Source organism: Eucalyptus grandis, chromosome 9, assembly GCF_016545825.1.
Source record: "Eucalyptus grandis isolate ANBG69807.140 chromosome 9, ASM1654582v1, whole genome shotgun sequence".
Taxonomy (NCBI): Eukaryota; Viridiplantae; Streptophyta; class Magnoliopsida; order Myrtales; family Myrtaceae; genus Eucalyptus; species Eucalyptus grandis.
Genome location: NC_052620.1, coordinates 29,279,469 through 29,301,961, shown reverse-complemented (window position 1 = coordinate 29,301,961; position 22,493 = coordinate 29,279,469). Strand labels below are relative to the sequence as shown.

General features: G+C 39.9%; 1 protein-coding gene across 1 annotated transcript; it reads right to left on the bottom strand.

Moving 5' to 3' along the window:
* Positions 1-8,661: 8,661 nt before the first annotated feature.
* LOC104419130 lies at positions 8,662-9,379 on the bottom strand. The gene has a single exon (XM_010030684.3). It carries the CDS (start codon positions 9,308-9,310, stop codon positions 8,933-8,935), a length of 378 nt encoding a protein of 125 aa, XP_010028986.1. The 5' UTR covers positions 9,311-9,379; the 3' UTR covers positions 8,662-8,932.
* Between the last annotated feature and the right edge of the window lie 13,114 nt (positions 9,380-22,493).

Genomic DNA, 22,493 nt, shown 5'->3' with positions numbered 1-22,493 from the left:
TTATCACTAAAGTTAAATCACATGTATATCATGTATGTGAGATGTAAAGATTATATCCCTGGGATGAGAGAGTTTCAAGGATTCAATTGAGTTGTGACCGCCAAAGTGGCACCCTTGGTTGAGTTTGAGAAATTTCAATCTCGTATATTGATTGGGATGTCTCCTGGCATAGTCATACTCCCAAAGGAGGTGATTATGTATTAGTTCATGGAGGGATACATGATAGTGTGGTGGAGGAGTGACTGATCCTAATGGTTCATATACCCAAAGGTGATGAATTCACGAAGATTGTAATATATTCTCATAACCCTTATCATGTGGGGAGTGTACAATTGCTTGTCATGTATTCTGCCTAAAGGTGATTATGTGATTTTGCATGTAACTCTGGATGTGTACTTGTGCGTCAAGTTACACAATGCTCACATGATGCTAATTGTATATATTGCTTGTCTTTCAGTCACATTTTTTGTAAATGGTAACTCCGTCACCATTGAGGTTCTTGCTGGTTCGAATTTTAAGAGATGGAGAGAGGATTTTCTGTTTGCTATGGAAATGACAGATGTTCATATGGCTCTTACTACTGATCGGCGGGCGGTTTGACTGCCGAGAGTACGAGGCTCAAAAGAAAATTTTGCTGCCTGGGAAAAGAGCAATAGAATTTGCTTGCTATCCATGAAGCGTTCCATTCAAGAACACTTGAAAAGTGGTTTGCCTGCAGACTGCAATGCTAGGCAAATGATGAAAGCTTTGATGGCTAGAAACCGTGTGTCGCCTAATGCAGAGATAGGGACACATATGCAAACACTTTTTACTATGAAGTATGATGGTTCTGGTGGAGTTAGAGATTATGTTATGAGGATGGTTGATTTGCAAACAAAGCTTCAGGTTCTCAATGTTGAAATTCCTACTGCTTGCATTGTTCATCAAGCTCTAAATACTCTTCCTCCTGATTTTGGGATTATTAAGACCAATTATAATTCCCGAGATGAAACTTGGTCTGTTAATGACCTGATTGCAAGGTTGGTGGTAAAGGAAGAGAAATTAAAGAAAGATAAAGGACATATTGCTCTTTATGCTTCTAGTTCTGCTAGTGACAAGGGTAAGAAGGTGAAAACTTATACCCATAAAAGCAATTTAGAAGTTGCTGGTCTTTCCAACAACAAAGGAAATTCTGAAGGAGCAGATCCTTCTAACACTCTGGGTCCTAAGAAGGCAATCACCAAGAAGGATGGTGTTCTTTGCTACTTTTGTAGGGAGAGAGAACACGTGAAGAAACGTTATAACAAGTTTAAGGCTTGGTTGTCTAAGAGAAATAAGAGAGAGCCTAAAGGTAATGATTCTTTGGCATTAGTTTATGAATCCAATCTATCTGAAGTTCCGACCAATTCTTGGTGGCTAGATAGTGGTGCAATTAATCATCTTGCATTTACTATACAGGGGTTCATAAACCGAAGGACGCCAACTCAGGATGAATCAAAGCTCACTATTGGAAACAACGTTGGAGTTGACGTTGAGTTCGTGGGAGATGTTATTTTGATTTTAGATTCTGGTTTTCGGATGATGTTAAGAAACACTTTTTGCATACCTTCTTTTAGGCGGAATTTAGTTTCTGTGTCTTGTTTGGACATGTGTGGATACTCTTTTGAAATAAAGAGTAATACTATTTCCATGTTTTTGTGTTGCAATTTATCCGATGGATTATATCGATTGAGCTTATCTCCCAACGATATATATGTTGCTTATTCCGCTGAAAAGGTTGTTTCCAAAAGACCTCTACCTAAGGAACAGTCTTATGCATTGTGGCATAAACGTCTTTGTCACATCTCTAAAGACAGAGTAGAAAGGCTTATAAAGACTGATATCTTGCCTACTCTTAAAGATGATCAAGAGATTTGCGTAGACTGTTGCAGAGGTAAGATGACTAAGATAAAGAAGAAATCTGCTGTACGAAGTTCAGACTTGTTGGAGGTTATTCACACTGATATTAATGGACCATACACGGCTACTTTGTGCAGAAATTTTTATTTCATCACATTTATTGACGACTATTCCCGATATGGATACTTATACTTGATTAAAGAAAAGTCCGACTCTCTTGATAAATTCAAGATTTTTCGGACTGAAGTGGAGAAACAGTTGGGAAAAGTTATTAAGATTGTCAGATCTGATCGTGGTGGTGAGTATTTTGGTAGGCACGGTGATGCTGGATAGCTTAAAGGGCCATTTGCTAAATACTTAGAGGATTATGGGATAATAGGTCAATTTACTATGCCTAGAAGTGCTGAACAAAATGGTGTAGCTGAAAGGCGGAATCGTACTCTTATGGACATGATGAGAAGTATCATTAGTAGGACAAATTTACCTAATTTTCTGTGGGGAGAAGCTTTGAAAATATCTCTTTATATTCTAAATTGTGTTCCTACTAAAGCAATTCCATTGACTCCTTTTGAGTTGTGGACTGGGCGTAAACCTAGCTTGAATCATCTTAGAGTTTGGGATGTCCAGCAGAAGTGAAGTTATATAATCCAACATTGAGTAAACTGGATTCCAAAACTACTCGATGTTACTTCGTGTCTTAAAAGGGGTATCGCTTTTATAACCCTAATGGAGGTACAAGAATTGTGGAATCTCAGACTGCAAAATTTCTAGAATTTGATGTAGCTGAAAAGGGTAGCTGCTCACAAGCTATCGAAGATGATAGTATGGTGGGGATTACTGGATCTCTATCTCATCCTGTGCAGACAATTATGGAGCCTCTTGCGCCACAAACTGAGCCTATTGTGGCTCATGATCCTATTGTTGAGACAATTCCTGATGAAATTCCTCAAGCTCCTCAAATTCAGAATGAGGTTGACGTAGCTCCACTCAGAAGATCAACTAGAGAAAGACGTTTAGCTATACCACCAGACTATCTAGTCTACCTGGGAGAGCATGATTATGACATAGGCTGTGTTGTTGATCCCGTGACTTATACTGAAGCCATCTCATGTCCTCAATCAGATTTGTGGTTAGATGCGATGAAAGATGAGATGCAATCTATGAAACACAATGGTGTTTGGGAGCTTGTTGAATTGCCTGAAGGTTGTAAACTTATTGGCTGCAAATGGGTATTCAAGACTAAAAGGGATTTCAAAGGAAAGATTGAAAAGTTTAAAGCCAGACTAGTAGCTAAGGGTTTCACTCAAAGAGAAGGAATAGATTATGAAGCAACATTTTCTCTAGTTTCTTCTAAAGATTCCTTTAGAGTGATCTTAGCATTGGTAGCTTATTACGATATGGAGTTACACTAGATGGATGTTAAGACTGCTTTTCTAAATGGAGACCTTGATGAGGAGGTTTATATGGTGCAGCCTGAAGGTTTTGTAGCAGATGACTCAAGTCAGCTTGTTTGTAGATTGAAAAAATCTATTTATGGCTTTAAGCAAGCTTCTAGACAGTGGTATTTCAAGTTTCATAGTGTTGTTACTTCATTTGGATTTATTGAGAACAAAGTAGATTAGTGCATATACACCAAGGTTAGTGGGAGGAAATATATTTTATATTTTTCTCATACTTTATGTAGATGATATCTTGCTTGCTAGTAGTGACATTGGTTTACTGCATGAGACAAAGCGGATGTTATCGAAATTTTTTGACATGAAAGACCTTGGTGATGCGTCTTTTGTTCTTGGCATTGAGATCCATAGGGATCGCTCACACCGTTCATTGGGTTTATCTCAGAGGGCGTATATTGATCGCATTTTAGAAAGATTCAATATGCAGGATTGCAAACCAGGAATTGCTCCTGTTGTTAAGGGTGATAAATTGAGTCTTTTACAATGCCCTAATTCAGATTTTGAGAAAGCTCAAATGAAGGATGTACCTTATGCTAGTGTGCTTGGAAGCATAATGTATGCTCAAGTTTGCACTAGGCCAGATATTGCTTTTGCAACAGGGCTTCTAGGTAGATATCGCCTAATCCGACGCGATCACTGGGTTGCTACCAAGAAGGTTTTAAGGTACTTAAAAAGAACAAAAGATTATATGCTGATTTATAAATATGTTCCAGACCTACAACTAGTAGGGTATTCAGATGCAGATTTTGCTGGTTGTCAAGATGATAAGAAATCAACGACTGGATACATATTTATGTTGGCAGGAGGTGCAGTATCATGGAAGAGCGAGAAACAGAAATCCATATCTTCTTCAACCATGCAAGCGGAGTTTGTAGCATGGTTTTTAGCTGCTACTCAAGCTATTTGGCTCCGGAACATCATTAGAGAGTTATCAGTTTATGGTTTTGTGGATAGACCCATACAGTTATATTGTGACAATAACTATGCAGTGTTGTTTATTAATAACAATAGAAGTTTAAAGGGGTCTAAACACATGGAAGTCAAGTTTTTGACTATAAAAGAATCAGTACAGAATGGTGACGTTGCAGTAGATTATATTCATACAGATGATATGGTTGCAGACCCACTAACTAAAGGCCTACAGCAGGATCTAACATGGAGATCACTCTGACTCTGACACGGAGAGAGAGAGAGAGAGAGAGAGAGAGCTCGTCGGAGAGGACGACGTTGGTCGGTCGGCGATGCTCGGGTTGCGTGCCGGTCGACAGCAGGATCTTGAGCCTGCGGGGCCGGGCCTAGGACGTGGGCCGATACTGAAGGCTGGCCTTTCATGGGCCGGAACAAAAAGGGCCGGGCCGTGCCCAGCCCCTCATGTACCCTCACGGGCCATTCCTAGGCCGGAAAAGATACCGGGCCTGGCGAGTCAGTGCCGGGCCTGATTGCTACAAAATGGAATCTTTTACTTTGTTGAATGATTGGACCGGCCGAACAGGCTTAAAAACTTGCAATTTGTTTTGACTTACTTTTTGTTTTTCCTTAATCTAAACTTCATAGAACATGTGTATCGTACCATGATATTTTTTTAATCCTAAACAGAAGAAAATTTCGCAGCATTTAAACATTGAAATTTATATTCTTATATATTATTTTCAGAAATTTTTAAAATTCAATCTATATTTTTAATTTTAGAGGAAAAACAAAGGTTTTTACAATATTACCAAATACACTATGATGAATCTGAGTTGTTAAGGATAAGAAGTTTGCTCATTTCTGATTTTGTCTTCACTTTCATGTGTTTTCTGACTTTTCATCGCATACATCTCCATATTTAAGCCAAAACGCTATTTCGTCTCACTTTTAGATTCCTAAATGGTCATACCTTTCATTCTCTCATACCCACTTATTTAATACATAAATATCCACTTTTCTTTTTAATTTTTTTTTCTCTTCTTAGTTTTAGACTTCCTAGATTGCCCTAACCTTTTCATCTCATACTCACCTATTTAATACATAATCACCCATTTTGTTTCTATAAAAGCACATTTGGTCATGGGATGGCTTGATGCATGATATAAATTTCAAGAATGATATTAAATGACGCTGAGTGCATACTTTTAAAGGAAGCACAGTCCTAGGATCACGGTTCTTCTGTATATTTCCTCCCAAATGTAGCATTTGCAATGCATAAGTTTTCGTCTAACAGTACAAGTACAGAGGACTATGTCCTCCTTTTGTCTTCTGTCTTGCCTGAGAACTTGCCATTTGAGACGACAAAAAGGCAAAGATCTGAGAGTCGCTTGTGATTGTCGCTCCCTAGATCGAAGAGATAGAAATATAAAGGGAAGTATTTAATGGAATTGATCTTTCTAGCATCAGTTAGTCTTCATATATCATCAAGCCCCTATTGACGTTCCCATGTTCAAGGTGCCTGGGACAAAGCATGAATGAATCGATTAGCATGCTAAAGTATGACTCGTGCAAGTTACCGAAATTCATCAATTCAATTACCAGTACCAACGAACCTTGTTAAGAAACTCAGCAGAGCCCTTCTGAGCTCTTTGTTGCTCCTGACAAAGCGAAAGAAGACTTCAAAAAATACTCCAGCTTGATAAAAGTTCACTCAACAGGGCAAGTAGCGCAATTTTATTTCGCAGTTCGCTAAAGGAACTTTAATCTTCCTAGCCCCCAATTGAAGGAGTCCACGGTAATGAGCTCATTGGAATGATTTATCTTCAGCGCTTTTATAATTAGTGTTAACGTCATTGTCTATCTGTAAGAGTCTGTAGTCAATATGTAATTTGCTGTTTGTAACTTCTGCTCGATGCTGGCTTTTATCTCAACTTCTTTGATGATCCTGCACTTAAGCTTATTTTTATCCGCATGGATCTATTAGTGCTAGAGGATTCTCTTTAAACCGCAGGAAGAGAGATGTACAAACACTGACAGATTCTACTTATCCAATCATTGCGATCATGATGATTCACTAGTAACAACGACAGTTGTTCGCTATCTGGAAAAAAAGCATAGACATAAAATGCTAATTCAGTCGCATGAAACAGTAAATATCAATAGTGGATCTCTATGCGGAACTCAGCACCAATGTAAACTACGGTTGTATGGTTAGCTGTTGCCGCAGCGGTGTTCATAGAGCTTGCCTTTGCCCGAGAAGAAGGAGAGCGACCTTAATGTTGCAGAGGATTGTGAGCTCCCTCCTGGAGAAGGTCTGGTTGTTCTTGTTCTTGTCCTCTGTGAGATTTTGTGGTTCTTGTTCTTGTCTTTTGTGAGATTTTGTGGGACTACTAAGTGTGAAAATTTAATTGGAGAGACAAATAGGGGCTTGGAAGATTTGAACTCAAAATCTCCTAATTCTGATAACATGTGAGATTTTGTGAGATTATTAACAACTATTTTAAAAACTTAAGTTATTAGATGAAAACGTGATTTATTATTTAAATATTTTAATATCCTCCATCTACTTCACCTGCACCTTCCCGTTCCTCATTTTTCTCCAACCCAACCCAACACCGCGTAACCTGAGTTCAAGGGACCAAAAATAAATCGATTTGACCCTTATATCTTCCTTGACCGTACATGATTGGATCAATTTCTGAGGCAATCGTTCTTTTCACGGAGAGGTTTTTCTTTTTAGCTCGTCAGGTTGCATCATTGCCAACATGCATCAGAAGAACTGATCGAATCACGGTCTCAATTTCATGTCTCACTTTGATTCCTACTTTTCCACGAAATTCCTGAAGATGCAACGTCCCTGCACGTAATGAAAGTAAAGTGTTCCTTACCCATATCACATCTTCAAACAAAAGGTTTTGTTGGGACCTAATGGAATGAGAAATATTAGACGTCTCTTCGTTCGAGATCTTAGAGTCGGAGAATGTTAATATAGTCGGACGGTTTGTAGACCATTCAATAATATGCCACCGGATATCGCTGGGAAAGAGAATCAAAAGAGCATATAGCATGTACGCGCATCCATTTATCTTGTATACAATTGTGATTCATAGGATCAAGGAAAAACATTTCAAGCTGTAATAAGCGAATTGAAAAATCATTCTTAGATTCCTAGAGAAGAAAGTTGTTCTCCATGTTAAATCTAGAGTGTGTTTATTGTTCGGTAATGTTGTAGTAGAGCAACTACTGCTGTTAATTCAAGAACACTATCAATTTTTCATAAGGGCGTTAGTGTAAACACGTGAAAGATGCAGGACCGGCGTGGCTGTTCTGTTTACAGGCAGAACTGATTCTAGGCTCTGCAGAGGCAGACCACTGGCTTCACCGGGGCCCTTTGTGCTTGAGCTAGAAATGAAGATGGACGAGACCCCGACCCGAGCAGGCTGTTCTGACTCTCGGCTTTGGAGCCTTGTTTCCGAAAAACTCAGATTTTGCATTAGTCCCATTGAAAGGGGTTTCACAGTGCAGCAAATTCAAACCCATTACACATAGTCGCGCTAATCAGTTCATATTCTGGACTGAATTGAAACAAAGAAAAAGATGAGAAAATTGAACAGCTGGGAAAAGCTTTTTCCATGAAAATACTTGGCCGAAGAGCCAGCCGAAGAGCCAGTAAGATGGAATCGTCACTTTTTGCCAGATTCCTGCTTACCCCACCCCAGCACGGTGTTGGCAAAGAACCTTGGAAAGGAAGGATGGGATTCTTCAATTCCTTGGTGGTAGCTTCTCACGCAGGGAAGTGGGAGTGACGGGCAATAGGCAACTCTGGCGACTTCTAAATGCTAACAAGGAGTAAGCCGTTGCCGTACCTAACACTAGAATCATTAATTAGACCGGGTCCACTGGCTTTGGATCCATCTAAACCCCTTGCTTTCGATGAACGAGCATGTTAAAATCCATTTATCTTGGAGCCCAGTGGATTCATAATCTGACGCCTGAAAGGGATCATCCCTGAAGCAATTCTGGTCAGAAGAGCTATCTATCTTGTAGTGCACACATAGGAAGTGCACATCAATTGCTGCAATAATGTTCCTTAGTTCTTAGCCGTAGCTCACCGTCTAATCAGTGCAATTCATTCATATGTCCTGCACTTGATCAGATGGGTTGTCAAAATTGGGCGGTTCACAAGTGTTCATGTAATTTTTAGGTCTCATTTGTTTCGAAGCTAACCAATCACCAGAACTAGAAGGTTTGTTTTTTTCCCCATCAACTTCGTCCTCTAGTTTTAATCCCGGTTTAGACTCTTGGCATTTAGCAAACCAAATAATATCACGATCCATTTTGATGTGCTAGCACAGGGGGCGAGGCCAGGTTCAATTTAAGTGCTATCGAATGCTGGGAAGCGAATCATACTGTGATCTGATTCTGATATATTCTTCAAACTTGCAATTGCAGCAATATGGCCGAGTAAATGAACATTAGTTTGAACTAGCAGATCCTTGAAGGTCACCAATCAAAGCAAAAACTTGACAAATTTTCAAACAGCTATTCCATCAGACAATAGCAACCATACAATAGTAACTTGGGACTCTAGTTGGAGCTGCAGATTACAATATCCATCCAACTCTAGAAAATAAACTTGGAATTAGTACCGTTCAGGACTAGTCATAAATGAATGAGAATGGCGACTGCTAGGAGATGACCTCATTTTTCTTTCGCTCGGAGTTGACTCGCTCGAGCTTGAAGCGCTCCCGCACAGAAGATATGTAATTTGTGGCCTTCAGATCAACAGTTTCGTCACCAGGCATGCCAAACACCATATCAAACTGGCCTAGTGAGTCGCGGCCCTTGTTAGGTACAATAAAAGAAACCTTCTGTGCCTTTGGCTGGGAAATCATGTCCTGGTGGACCATGAAAGCCACCTTCGCTGTGGCAGCCAACGGAGACGACTGCCTCGGCATGACTTTACTGCTGTGCTGTGCCCCAGAGGCTGGCAATTTGGCCGCTTTATAGAATGGCAGCCCCAGTTTTGCCTTGATCGAGCCCCGACACTTACGGCCTGTGTCCATGCTTGTCAAAATCTATGTGGTTTAGGTCTTGAAATGAGAGATGGTGTGGATTTAGCTGGTGAGTATAAGTTGTCGTACCAGAGGGGGGTATATATAGTAGATGCTCGGGCTGCCTTTTTTAATTAACGTGGGTTTTAGATGGACACTGAGAATGATAAATTTGCATGTTGCAACTGTGGTCCCTCCACTAATTATCCTGAATCAGATTTATCTTAAATCAAATTTAACACTAGTTTAATGATTGATTCGGGGTCTTTAAACACTGTCTGAGAATACGCTTTTGACATAAATGACTTAGGGGAGGGCAGTCGATCCTAGACGGATGACTGAGATTTTGCTTATAGCATAAGGTTGCAAGATATGCTTTCTCATGAACGGTTCGCGCTCTAGTCGTCCTCAGGACAGAACTGCGAAGCTGTCCTCATGTTTACTACTTTTCAAAGCAAGAGAGCCGCGCCTGTGAGGACTAACATTTTCCCTTTTCTGAGATCGATCTTATTGCCTGTTATTGAAGTATCTGTGCGGTACATTCACCCATAGTGAATGCCAGACATGTCGTGGTCCACATACCGAGAACAAATGAGCAAGCAAGCAAGTGCTTTGATTAGACGAGACAAGCCTAACTAGAACAATTAACTGTTTGTTTTCTTTCGGCTTCGCGGGTAGTTCAGCGTCAGGATTGGGAATCTCAGGAATGGATCATATCACCAGTCCAACGATTTCACAGAATATGGACTAGAACAAGGAATTTAAGATTCCTGACATATTGTTTCTTTACGTCTATGATCGCTCTTCTCCACCGCTGTTTATACTCTGAAGCATATTCCCATCATTCAAATCGATTGTTCATTCTGCCTAGTCGAGCAGTGAAAGCTAAAGATATCATCAGCCAATACACAAGCAAGCTAAGAAAAGCCCAAGTGTTGACGTTAGTGAAGAGACTCAAGAGAGATTCGTGTACTGGGTTAGGATGTGTATAATGTCTTTCTCAATTATTGGAGTCCCTTGTACTTTTCCGTGAAAGCACAAGCTATGGTGGATTATGGATACTGTATTGCAGTAGCCGATCCTATCCAAGTTGCGCTGTATGCTTTACTCGGACATGCACTAGACAGCGATAAAGTCTTCCACGTTCCAGGATAAGATATTCTGGAAACCTGCTCGATCAATCACCGTCCAACCTGTTCAAGTGGGCACAAAAGTGGAGGAAAAGAAGATACCCAAATCTCTCAGGGGCTTCTCCTCAATGCATATCAGATCACAGTCTCTCATTTCCTTGGTTCTTTAGCATGAATCGTATCACCAATTTTTCTAGACAATAAACTATTGATCGAGCAGTCTTATCCATCTAAACATTCATTTCACATTCATGATATTGAGCATTCATTGCCATTTGCCAAATGAGAATGTTAGGGGGTCTTCCAAAATGGCCTTGCTATGGAGCCCTTTGATTCGCGTGGCCACCTAATCAAAGCCAAAAATAGAAAAAGAAAAAGCCATAGTCGTACTTTATCTGGTACACGGCTGAATACCTTTAGAAGGTACCATCTACCTTTCTTTTCATGAAATTGCTGAAGATGCAACGTCTCTGTTGGTAATGAATCTAAAGGACACCTTCCCCTGACACATCTTTAGCAACTAAAACTTTTGTTGGAAGCTCCTTGCATAAGAAAATATTTGATTCTTACCTTTTACAAAAAAAAAAAGAAAAAAATATTTGATGGTATGTTTGTTCAAGATTTTACGTTTATCATATGTTCGAAATATAGAGGATAAATGAGTCTTTACCACTTTTTGATATATATATATATATATTATATGTATATATTAAATTTTATTAAATAATACAAAATAAGTTTTATTTCGCATGGTATCACAACTAAGGGCTTTACCCTAGACGATGGAGTAGCTACTCGCCACCGTCGACTTGCTAGAATAGTTCTGTCACCACCGCGGCTTGTCACCGTTGAGCGTCCCTCTCTCTTTCTCTCGCTTCCTCGTTCGACACCTTTCCACGAGTGACTTCTGTTGTGCTGCTCACTCGTGTAGCTCCTCCGCACTGCTCGCGTGGCACGCTCGCGCTACTTGCGCGGCTCCTTCGCATTGCTTGCGGGGCTCACGTGGCTCGCACCACTCGCGTGGCTTCCTCGTGCTGCTCGCACGGCTTGTGTGGCTTGATGGGTCGCTGTTTTTCGGTCACTGACTCACTAGATTTGTAGAGGATTGACAACACCAACGAACAACTTGCAGACATCTTTACTAACTCTTTGGGTAATGTGAGGATATAACATGTTTGTAACAAGCTGTGCATGATTAATATTTATGCTCTAGCTTGAGGGGGCGTGTTAGAAGTACGAAGGATAAATGAGTCTTTACCACCTTTAGGGTTTATTTTGATGTGTATATTATATATATATATATGTATATATATATATATATATAAATATATAAATCTTTATTGAATAATACAAAATAAGTTTTGCCTCACACCATCCACATGGTTCCAACAAAATACACGCATGAAAACTCTCTATCTAGAGTCAGAAATAATTAATACAGTCGGATGATCCGTAGACTACTTAATATTTTGCCTTCGGCTGTTGCTGGAAGAGAGAATGGATTGCACGTACAATCCGTGATAAGCGAATTGAAGAATCATTCTCAAATTCCTAGAAAAGAAATTTGTTCTTCGGGTTAAATTTAGTGGGTTTTTACTGTTTGGTATAGTTGTAGGAGAGCAACTATGACCGTTAAATTCAAGGAACAATTGTTTTGCAGGACCAGCATAACTGTTCAGTTTGTAGGCGGAACTGATTATCGGCTTGGCAGAGGCAGACCACTGGCTTTGCCAGGGCCCTCCATGCTTGAGCTTGAAATGAAGACGGACGAAGCCTGAGCCAGCTGTTTTGATTCTTGGATCCCACCGGAGCTGGCCTGATCAAGAGTTTTCACTTTGGAGACATGTTTCCCGGAAAACTCAGATTTAGCACGAGTCCAATGGAGAGGGGCTTCGGAGTGCAGTGAATTCAATCCCACTGCAGATACTCAGCCTGGTCAGTTCATATTCTGGACCGAATTGATTAGTAATAGGTAGGGAAGTGGGACTGATTAGTAATAGGTAACTCCGGCGACTTCTAAATGCTGAATAATTAACACCCCTTCACCTACCTAAAGTTAGAATTATCGATTAGACCCGGTACACAGACTTCAGATCCATCTACACCCCTCAATTTTGATGAGCGAACATGTTAAAATGCATTTAAAATGGATCCCACTGGATTTCTAATCTGACGCTTGAAAGAGAACATCCCCGAAGCAAATCTTGTCAGAAGAGCTATCTGTCTACTGTGTAGACCAGAGAAAGTGTACATCAATTGCTGCAATAACGTTCCTTGGTTCAAACACTTAGCTCACAGTCTAATCAGTACGATTCATTTATATGTCCTGCACTTGATCTGATGAGTTATCAAAATTGCACTGTTCAATAAATCATGCGTTCAGGTAATTTTTTAAGGTCTCATTCTTTTCAAAGCTATCTGATCATTAGAACTGGAAGGTTTGGCTTTAAACACCATGGCATCAACTTCCCCATCAAGTTTTTAATCCTAGTATCACGGACCATTTTGACGCGCTAGTACAACAGGTGTTTGCCAGGTTCATGTTAACTGCCATCGAACGCTTGGAAGCAAATCGCTACTGTTGTCTGATTCTGATGTGTATTCAAACTCGCAATGGCCAAGTCAATGAAGAGTAATTAAAACTATTAGATCCTTAAAGGTCACAGATCAAAGGATAACAAATTTTCGAGAGGCTATTCCCTCAGACTACAGTACCATACAATAGTAACTTGGAACTCTAGTTGGAGTTGCAGATTACAATATCCATGCAACTGTACAGAATGAAACTAGTACTAGTACCGGTACTGTTCAAGATTAGTATTAATCGAATGACCAAGGCGACTGCTAGGAGACGACCTCATTGATTTTCCGCTCGGAGTTGACCCACTCGAGCTTGAAGCGCTCCTGCACAGAAGATATGTAATTTGTGGCCTTCAGATCAACGCTCTCGTCGACAGGCATGCCAAACACCTTATCAAATTGGGCTAGCGAGTCTCGGCCCTTGTCAGGTACAATGACAGAAACCATCTGTGCCTTCGGCTGGGAAATCTTGTCCTGGTGGACCACAAAAGCCACCCTTGTCATGGCAGTTGACGGAGACGACTGGGTTGGTGTAACTTTACTGCTGTACTGCGCCGCAGAGGTTGGCATTTTGGCTGCCTTATAGAATGGCAGCCCCAGTTTCGCCTTGATGAGGCCCCCGCACTTACGGCCCGACTCCATGCTGGTAAATATAAACGCAGTTTAGGTCTTGAATTGAGAGAGGGTGTGGATTTAGCTAGTGAGTACAAGATGTGGTTCCAGAGGTGGATATATATAGTAGATGCTTGGGCATACTTTTCTAATTATCGGCGGTTTCAGATAGACACCTGATAAATTCTGCAGGTTGCAGTTGTGGTCCCTGCACCATATCTCTTGAATCTGTGATCTTAAATCAAAGTTAACACGACTCTAATGATAGATTCCTTTAAACACTTTCTGGGATTATGCTTTTGAGATTCTTTAATGGCTAAATTAACAAGAGTCTAATGATTGATTCGGGGTCTTTAAACACTTTATGAGATTATGTTTTTGATATTTGCCAGTGCTATGACTCTTCCGATATGAATGAATTAGGGGAGTGAAATCAATCCTAGACCGAGGGAAGAAATTTCGCTTATAGCATAGGTTGCAAGATATCCTTTCTCGTGAACAGTTCGCGCTCTAGTTGTATCCATGACAGCCTCTCAAAGCTGTCCTCAAGTTTGCTACTTTTCAGATGCACGAGAGTCACGCCTGCGAGGACTGACGTTTTCCCTTTTCTGAGATTGATATTATTGCATGTTGTCGAAGTATCTGTGCACTACTTTCTAACATAGTGAATGCCAGACATGTTGTGGTCCACATACTGAGAGCGAGCAAGCAAGTGCTTTGATTAGACAAGACAGACCTAACTAGAACGACTAACTGTTTGTTTTCCTTCAGATTCGCAGACGGTTCAGCGTCAGGAATGAGAATCCCAGGAATTGATCATATTGCCGGTCCAATAATTTCACAGAATAGGGACCAGAATAAGGAACATAAGACTCCCGGCATACCATTTCCCTACATCTATGATTGCGCTTCTCTAGCCGGTTTATACCCCCAAAGCATATTCCTGTCACTCGAACTGATGCTTAGTCGAGCAGTGAAAACTGAAGATATCATCAGCTAATACCCAAGCAAGCTACGACATGCCCGGTGCCGTGTACTGGGTTGGGATGCGAATGACGTCCTTGTCAAGTATCGGGGTCCTTCCACTTTCCTGCGAAAGCACAAGCTACGGTGGTTAAGGATACTGTAGTGCAGTAGCCGATCCCTATCCAAAATGGCCTGTTTGCTTTACTCGGACACGCACTGAACAGCTGTAAGGCCGTCCACCGTTCCAGGACAAGATATATTCCTGAAACCCGCTCGATATGTCGCGGTCCGACCCGTTCAAGTGGGCGCAAAAGTGGAGGAAAAAGAGAGATGACCCAAATCTCTCAAGGGCTTCTCCTCGATGCGCATCAGATCACAGCCTCTCTTTTTCCCTTCGGTTCTTTAGCACGGATCGTATCACCAATTGCTCTGGACAGTAAATTTATTGATTGAACAGTCTTATCCATCAAAACGTTCGTTTCACATTGAGATAAAATTGAGAATTGATTTTGTAGAATAAGATTGCCAATTGCCATTTGCCAGATGAGAATGTTATGGAGCCCTTTGATTCGCATGGCCACTTAGCTTAAAGCAAAAGATTTGAAAAAAGTAGTAATCGTACTTTGACTGGTACACGGCTGAATACCTTTAGTAAGGTATAAGGTATCATCTACTTTTCTTTTTTCTTTATTTGTATAAAGTTGAGAATATATTTGTGGTCCGAAAAGTGATATATCTTTTCCACCCGAACTACTAGGATTAGGATTCGGATTGGGATCAGTATGCCATGTTGGAATAAGGAAGAAAGTGGGTGGAAAACCGCATCTATGACAACGAATATAAATTGGTAAGAGACACTGTTTTTCCAATATCATTATTATACGTTGAAGATCGAGTGGCATCCATCGTCATTACAAAGAACAGCCCATTGTGCTTTGAATAAGGTGAAAGTAAAATGGATACGAGAACAACACATGTGGATAAAGTCAAAGTGAATAGATCTGTATCGTCATCTTATTTTAGGCGATTGGAACGAATCGGCTAATATATTTGTCTTTAAGATCGTCGATGGATATCTTTGAGCTCAATTCACTGCATCAAGACATTGACCAAAAATATTTGATACACGATATTCGTTGTTTTGTCATGTAGTTTCATTTGACATAAAAAAGCTCTTTTTGGCCAGAAAAAGGAAAAAAGTAGAAGAAGAGAGACAACGGTATAATTAGCAGGTCCTGCAAAGTCTATTGCATAGGAATTTCATATCGACCAATATGTTTCGATACGTATTGTAGATCAATATCATTTGTCATTGTCATAGCGGCCTATTGTTTCTTTGCAAATTGGAGAACCATATTCGACCTGTCGCGGATAGATTTGATGGGGCTTTTCATGTGAACTCATTCTCATTGCGAAAGCCCACAAAGTTAGACATTTGGCCCATTTGGGATCATACGCAGCGAAATGGGCTTTAGGCCCAAATAAACTGAAATAGGTTCATTCTTACCGGGCCTCTCGTCCAACAATAGGATCGACCCGACCCGTCCAAAGCAATCGGTCAAAATAAGGCACAATCGGTTGGCCAAGATTCGACCAAAAAAAAAAAAAAAAAATTGGCTCAAATTGCTCCAAATGATTACCATTTTTTTTTTTTGGTGACCCAGGGAACCCACCGCTCGGCCGGCAGCCGGGGAGTAAATCTTGAGGAGGCACGCAAGAAACCACCACCCACGCACCTCGGGCAAGACATCACGCAACGCTTTAGCCTCCCTACTTCGCAGGGGCTTCGAAACTGGGACCTCCAGAGTGGAGTCCAGCAGCCCTACCATCCACGCTGCAACGATGGGTGGTTGATTACCATTTTTTGAATCCTACTTGTTTCACAAAAATAAATAATTTACAAAATATATATCTAAAAATAATTGTTTTTATAGTTTGAAATAATTGTCAATAATAATTTATGGTTAAATAGTCCGTTCATTAATTTTTACAAGCAATACATATAATTAATTTTAGAAAAATAAGTTTCAAATAATTCATTTTTTGCAAAACAAAAACATTTTGAAGCTTTGTCTTTGAACAATCCCTCTTTTTTTAGTTAAGCGAACTATATCATTTAAAAAAAAACAAAAAACAAAAAACAAAAAACAAAAAAGTTGGCCCAGATTATTGCACGAAGCTCGGAAACATCGTGACATTTTCCTTCCTGTGCAATTCAGATCAATCCAAGATCCGACAAGCCATACCTATGCCTTTCTTTTTGTTTGTTTGTCTGGATGTAATGATTTGTTGGTCACATAACGCATCCCCACACTTTATATCATCCATGCTCCAATTTCTTTTTCCCCAACTATATGATCCATCCTCGGACTGATAAAGTTTCCAATTCAGTCAAAATGTCATAGTTAACTTGTGGAAAATTAAATGCACTCAGAGAATGATGTGGACACTACAATAAATTGATTTGTTTTTACCACAATTATGCATGCCATCAAATGATTTTCACATTGCTATGTTTGCTGTTTTCTTGTGGACCTACCTTGCTCATTTGCGTTGCAAGCGAGTTGTCCAGATTATAGCTTCATTTATCTCTTGAAAATGATTGATGTGGAAAGTTATTTTTCTAAAAATAATCATTGGCATCGTTTAAAATAATTAATTAAGGAAAAATGTTATCATTATGGACAACGATTTATATTTAAACATTTTCGTAAACGATGGAAACATTTTTCGTCCATTCATTTTTTGTAAAATAATTCTAAGAGTTCAAATCTAGTAGAGGAAATTATAAGAAATATACATGATGATGCTACGATGACAATGATTGTGACCCAATAATTCGACGGGTTGGAAACAATAAAAGGGGGAGAGAGAGAGAGAGAGAGAGAGAGAGAAGGAGAGACAGAGAGGGTGATTGGCACATTAGGTTGGCGAAATTAGATGCAGAGTTTACGATGGTAGGTGTAAGAGAAAGAAAACGAAAAGCTGTCCTTTCACCCACTTTTGCTAAAAAGAGATTGATTGAACAAGCTATTCTCTCTCTCTCTCTCTCTCTCTCTGAACAGCGTACTTATCCTGATCTATATATTAAGCCAAGATCTCCCGACTCTCTACTATTCGATCGTTTCTCTCCCTCGGATTTGCTTCTCTCCATCTCAACCATCGTCTCGATCTTCCCCTCTTCATCTCTTGAGCTAGCTCATGTAGTCCGAAGGTGGTGCATTGTTCTCTGACAGTTTGAAATTTCTTTTCAGGCGCGTCGATGGAGTTACGTTCTACAAATTGATCTCGGCATCTCCTCATGTAGTGATTGGTATGTTGGCACGGTCCAATCAAATCAAAAGCTCTCAACATTTTGGGTTGAGTCCTTTCGTTTGATTGAGCCGTGCCAATATGACGATCGATTTTTTTTGCTAGGTTGGAGCTCGATTCTTATTTATTTAATGCCAAATGATAGATCAAGGACTGGCGCAACCTCCATCCACAGGCACCAGCTGCTCAGGCTTAGTGATTTGTTTAACATGTATAATTATCTATGGGATATCATATAAATGTCTAATGATTTGCCCTCCTCCTCGAATTAGGGTAATGTGGTTCTTCAGTGCGATTGTGCAGAGAAGGTTGACTTAGTTTATAGAACTATATACTCGTCTAGCATATTTTAATCTATTATCACTTGCTCAGGGGAGGAGAGCAATATGTTGAGCGGATGAATAATATAAATTGGGAGATGCCGGTTCCTCATCGATTATTTTTTTTGTCTAGCTTCCGAGAAGGCCTATGTGCATATAGAGGTGATCAAAGGATGGGCAGTCCGGTTGGTCCACCCAAGCCCGAGAGATAAATGGGCGAACTTGTGCAACATCCTCACATGAGCAAGTCTAGCCAACCCATCTTTGATCCCACTTGGCCCAAAAATTGTTATATGAATTTTATGTGATGAATAGCCTTAAGCAATGCATAAGGTATATGACACTAAGGGCTTGTTTGATAACTATTTTGTTTTCAGGAACGAGTTTTGCATAGAATTGATTTTTTTATTTTTTATTTTTATTTTTTGCTCCCTGGACAAGTTTATGAATATTTGAAAGTATTTTGTAACTATCCAAAATTTATATTCTCGGTATAAAAATGTATTTGGTAAAATCTTAAATTCTTTTGTGATTTAAATTTTCTTTTAAATTTTAAATAATTTAATTATATTTCTCTTTCCCCCCCCCCCCTTTTCTTCTTCTCCTTCTCCTTCTTCCTCTTTGGTCGGTCGCTGACTTGGCTGTTGCTAGTGATTGGCTAAATAGGAGTCAGCAACCTTATTAGAGCATCGCCAGCCCCCGGCGAGCCCGAGCTTGTTCAATCGCCGACGTGGCCAAGCTCGCCCAACCATTGATGAGTCTCAACCTCTCTAGGACATCGTGAGGTTGACAGGGCAAGGCCGACCTCACGATGGCCTGACGAGTCGAGACTCGCCAGTGATTGGACGAGGCTTGGCCTCACCTTGGTTGGGTGAGGCTCGCCTCGCCTTATTGCCAATGAGGCTTGCCCTCCCCGGGCCACCACGAGGGTGGTGTCACCTAGCCTTAGTGAGGTTGACCTCACGGTGGTCAGCAAGGTCAAGCCTCCCCCCCTCGCCCAGCCGCTGGGCAGACTCAACCTTGTCGAGGGCCGACGATGCTTCAATGAGGTCATTGGCCCTCCTCTAGCTAGTCACCAACGATGACTAGGCCAACGATCGACCAAAGAGGAAGAAGGAGAAGAAAAAAAAAGAAAGAAAAAAAAGGAAGAAACAAAAAGAGGGAAAAAGAAGAAGAAAACATACTTGATTTTGGAGTTATTTTCGAAATTAAAGAAGTAATTTTTGTCTACTTTTTATTATGTTCCAAATTTATTCCCAAGAGCAAATTTGTTCTTGGAAACAAAAAAGTTGCGAAACAGATTCTTGTTCTTTTTTTATTCAAGAGAACAAAATAATAGAATAAGACATTAATTGACTGATATCAAACGGGCCCTAATAGTATCTAAAGTTTGACTCAATATGCAATATGATTCCTAAACTTTATTCTGATATGCAATTTTATCCCCGAACTTTTAATTTGTTCAATGAGATCTTTGAAATTTTTGTACATATTTAATCTAGTCTCTACGTTATATGAAAATGCTCAATGTTGTTGCAAGAACTAGATTGAATATGTAGTAAAAGTTTAGGAATCGTATTAAAAAATTTAAAGTTTAAAGATGATATTGTACATTAGGTTAAATTTTATGGATTGTATTAGATAAATTAAAAGTTTAACAACAACATTAAGCCATTTGTTAGATAAGTAAACAAAAGTTAGTAAATGATTACAAAAGTTTTAAATTAAAATAACAATTACACGTTTGTAATCAATTCAAATGAGAATTGATAATTTAAAATTAGTTGGTAATTTAACATGAAAAAAATGATAATTTCGTATAAGTGTTGGTAAAATTAAGATATTGGTAAAACAAAAAAAGTTAGCAACTCACAAACTGTTAAAAAGCATGTAACTTCTTTTTCACTTATCATTGCTTTCCGAGACAATCAATTTATGTACTTTTTTAGCGGCGGCAATTGGCGACCACAGGTAGGGGGTCATCTCAAAGGCTGCAGATTGGGGAAGTACTTCTTTTCTCTTATTCCCCAAACAAGGAATTCATACAACTATACCAATTGGATTTTTGCTTGTTTTCCTTCTCAAGTAAGCAAGGATTTTTTTTTTTTTTTTTTTTTGCCCATCGAGAATAAAATCAAGCTCAAATTGATTAGATCTCAATCGAGAAAACCTTGTCGCGCAACGTAAAATATATTGAAGAAAAAATATTGCATAGTAAGGTAGGTACGATATGCCGATTCACTAGATATATGTAAAAAAAAAAAATGCATGCCAAGTTTAGAAAAACATGAAATTAGTTTGACTCGGATCCTTGGAGTACCAAAACTTGGTACAAGAGGGCATTTAAATGCTAAATAATTGGAAATGTACACTTTAATACCAAAATCAGAGTAAAATGGATCAGTTAAGTGTTAACGATAATAAAATCCAACCAAAATATTGATGTGACTAAATAAGCCAAAAATGATGTCGTCTTGTCTCGATTTGAATTTTAATATAAATATAAATTAAATTAAATTAAATTAAATTAAAACTAATTTATTTAATTATTTAAAAAGAAAAAGAAGAAGAAGAATAAGAAGTTGTAGGTGTTGGGTGGAGGCTGTGCAAGCCCTCGCCTAGATCTGGGATAAGGCCCTCTCCCAAATTCGACGAGGGTCGCCAACCCTTGCTTGATTAGGCCAAGGGCTGTTGCCCATTAGAGGGTGCGCCTAGTCAAGCCAAGGGTCGACGACCTACGTTGGATCTAAGGGAGGGCCATAGCCCTCACCCCAAATTTGGGCGAGGGCTTAAAGGCCTTGGCCACCAATCGGCCAGGGTTGCTGGCCCCTAACAAGGGTTCGGTGACCTCGATTGACCCTACCCCATTGTTGTCGCCCCTTCCCATTGACAATGGCAAGGCTGCGGCGCTGCGACAAGGGCTTACATAGCCCTCACCCAATGCCTACAACTTCTTCTTCTTCCTTTTTTTTTTTTTTTTCCTTTTTATTAATAATTTTAGTTTTGAATTTAATTTAATTAATATTTATATTAAAATTCAAATAAGAGGCAAAAAAAAAAAAATTAAACTAAATTCAAAACTATAATTAAAAAAAAGGAAGGCAAAACGGTAAGAGTTGTACAAGCCCTCGCTATCGCCTCCCCACTATCGCTAGGAAATGTTGGTGATGGTGGGGGTAAGGTCGGCCAAGATCGTCAGGCCCTAACCAGGGGTTGGCAACCTTGGCCGACTAGTGGTGAGGGCCTCTAAGCCTTCAACTAGATTTGAGGCGACGGTTGCAACCTTCCCCCAAATCCGGCGAGGGTCGCCGGCGCTCGTCCCGATCCGGGCCTCACCTTAGATTTGGGCAAGGGCTTGCATGCCCTTGTTGTCGGTCGGCTAGGGCTCGGCAACGTCGGTTAACCCTCCTCCCATTGTTATTGGCCCTTCTCGACGATGGTGAGGGCTTGCATAGCCCTTGCCGTTTTGCCATCCTCCTCCTTTAAAAAAAAAAAAGTTTAGTTTTAAATTTAATTTAATTAATATTTATATTAAAATCCAAATCGAGGCAAAATGACATTGTTTTGAATCTTCTTTATTGACTCAACTCTCTCGGCGAGCCGCGTAGGCGAATTATATTAATAAGAAATTGCCATGCAGGATTTCTAGCAAGGTTATTGGACCTGACACTTAAATGTCTCAATCTTAAAAAATAAAAAATAAAAGTGACACTTAAGTGTACATTTCGTAACTTTTAACATTTCAGTATTTCCTCGTGCCAAGTTTTGACACTTGCGTTGTTCTTTTCCCAAACTAGTTTAGTGAAATAGGATCAGACCAGTCAAGATCACAAAAAAAATTACGATCTGAGTCAAGTTTTTTTTTTTTTTTTTTTGTCTGTCTTACTCTAATCCTACTCTAATACTTACTCTCAGACTATTGTCCCACCTCCTTGCAGAGCGTGGGAGTCAAAACCCACTTGTGAAATGAAATTGTCCCCACCCCAATCCCCTCCTGAGAAGACGGGGATTTGAACCCCCCACTTCCCATTTTCAAGTTGGAAGGGTGGTCACTGGAACGAGTTTGAGTGGCTTGACTTCTACACTTTCCTAATGCAATTGACAAGAAAATCACAAACCATGTCGTGGATTCTAGTCACTAGTCCAGTCAATCCCACGGGCAATCAGTCCAACCAACTAGCACAGTAAACGGACTCATTCTGCAAGCGCCAAGAAATTCGGGTAGATTGGAAGGTGTTTTGGCTTTGAAAATGGGTTTAAATGGTGAACGAAGAA

Coding starts and splice junctions, on each gene's coding strand:
- LOC104419130 (XM_010030684.3), bottom strand. CDS start 9,310: ATGGACACAGGCCGTAAGTGTCGGGGCTCGATCAAGGCAAAACTGGGG.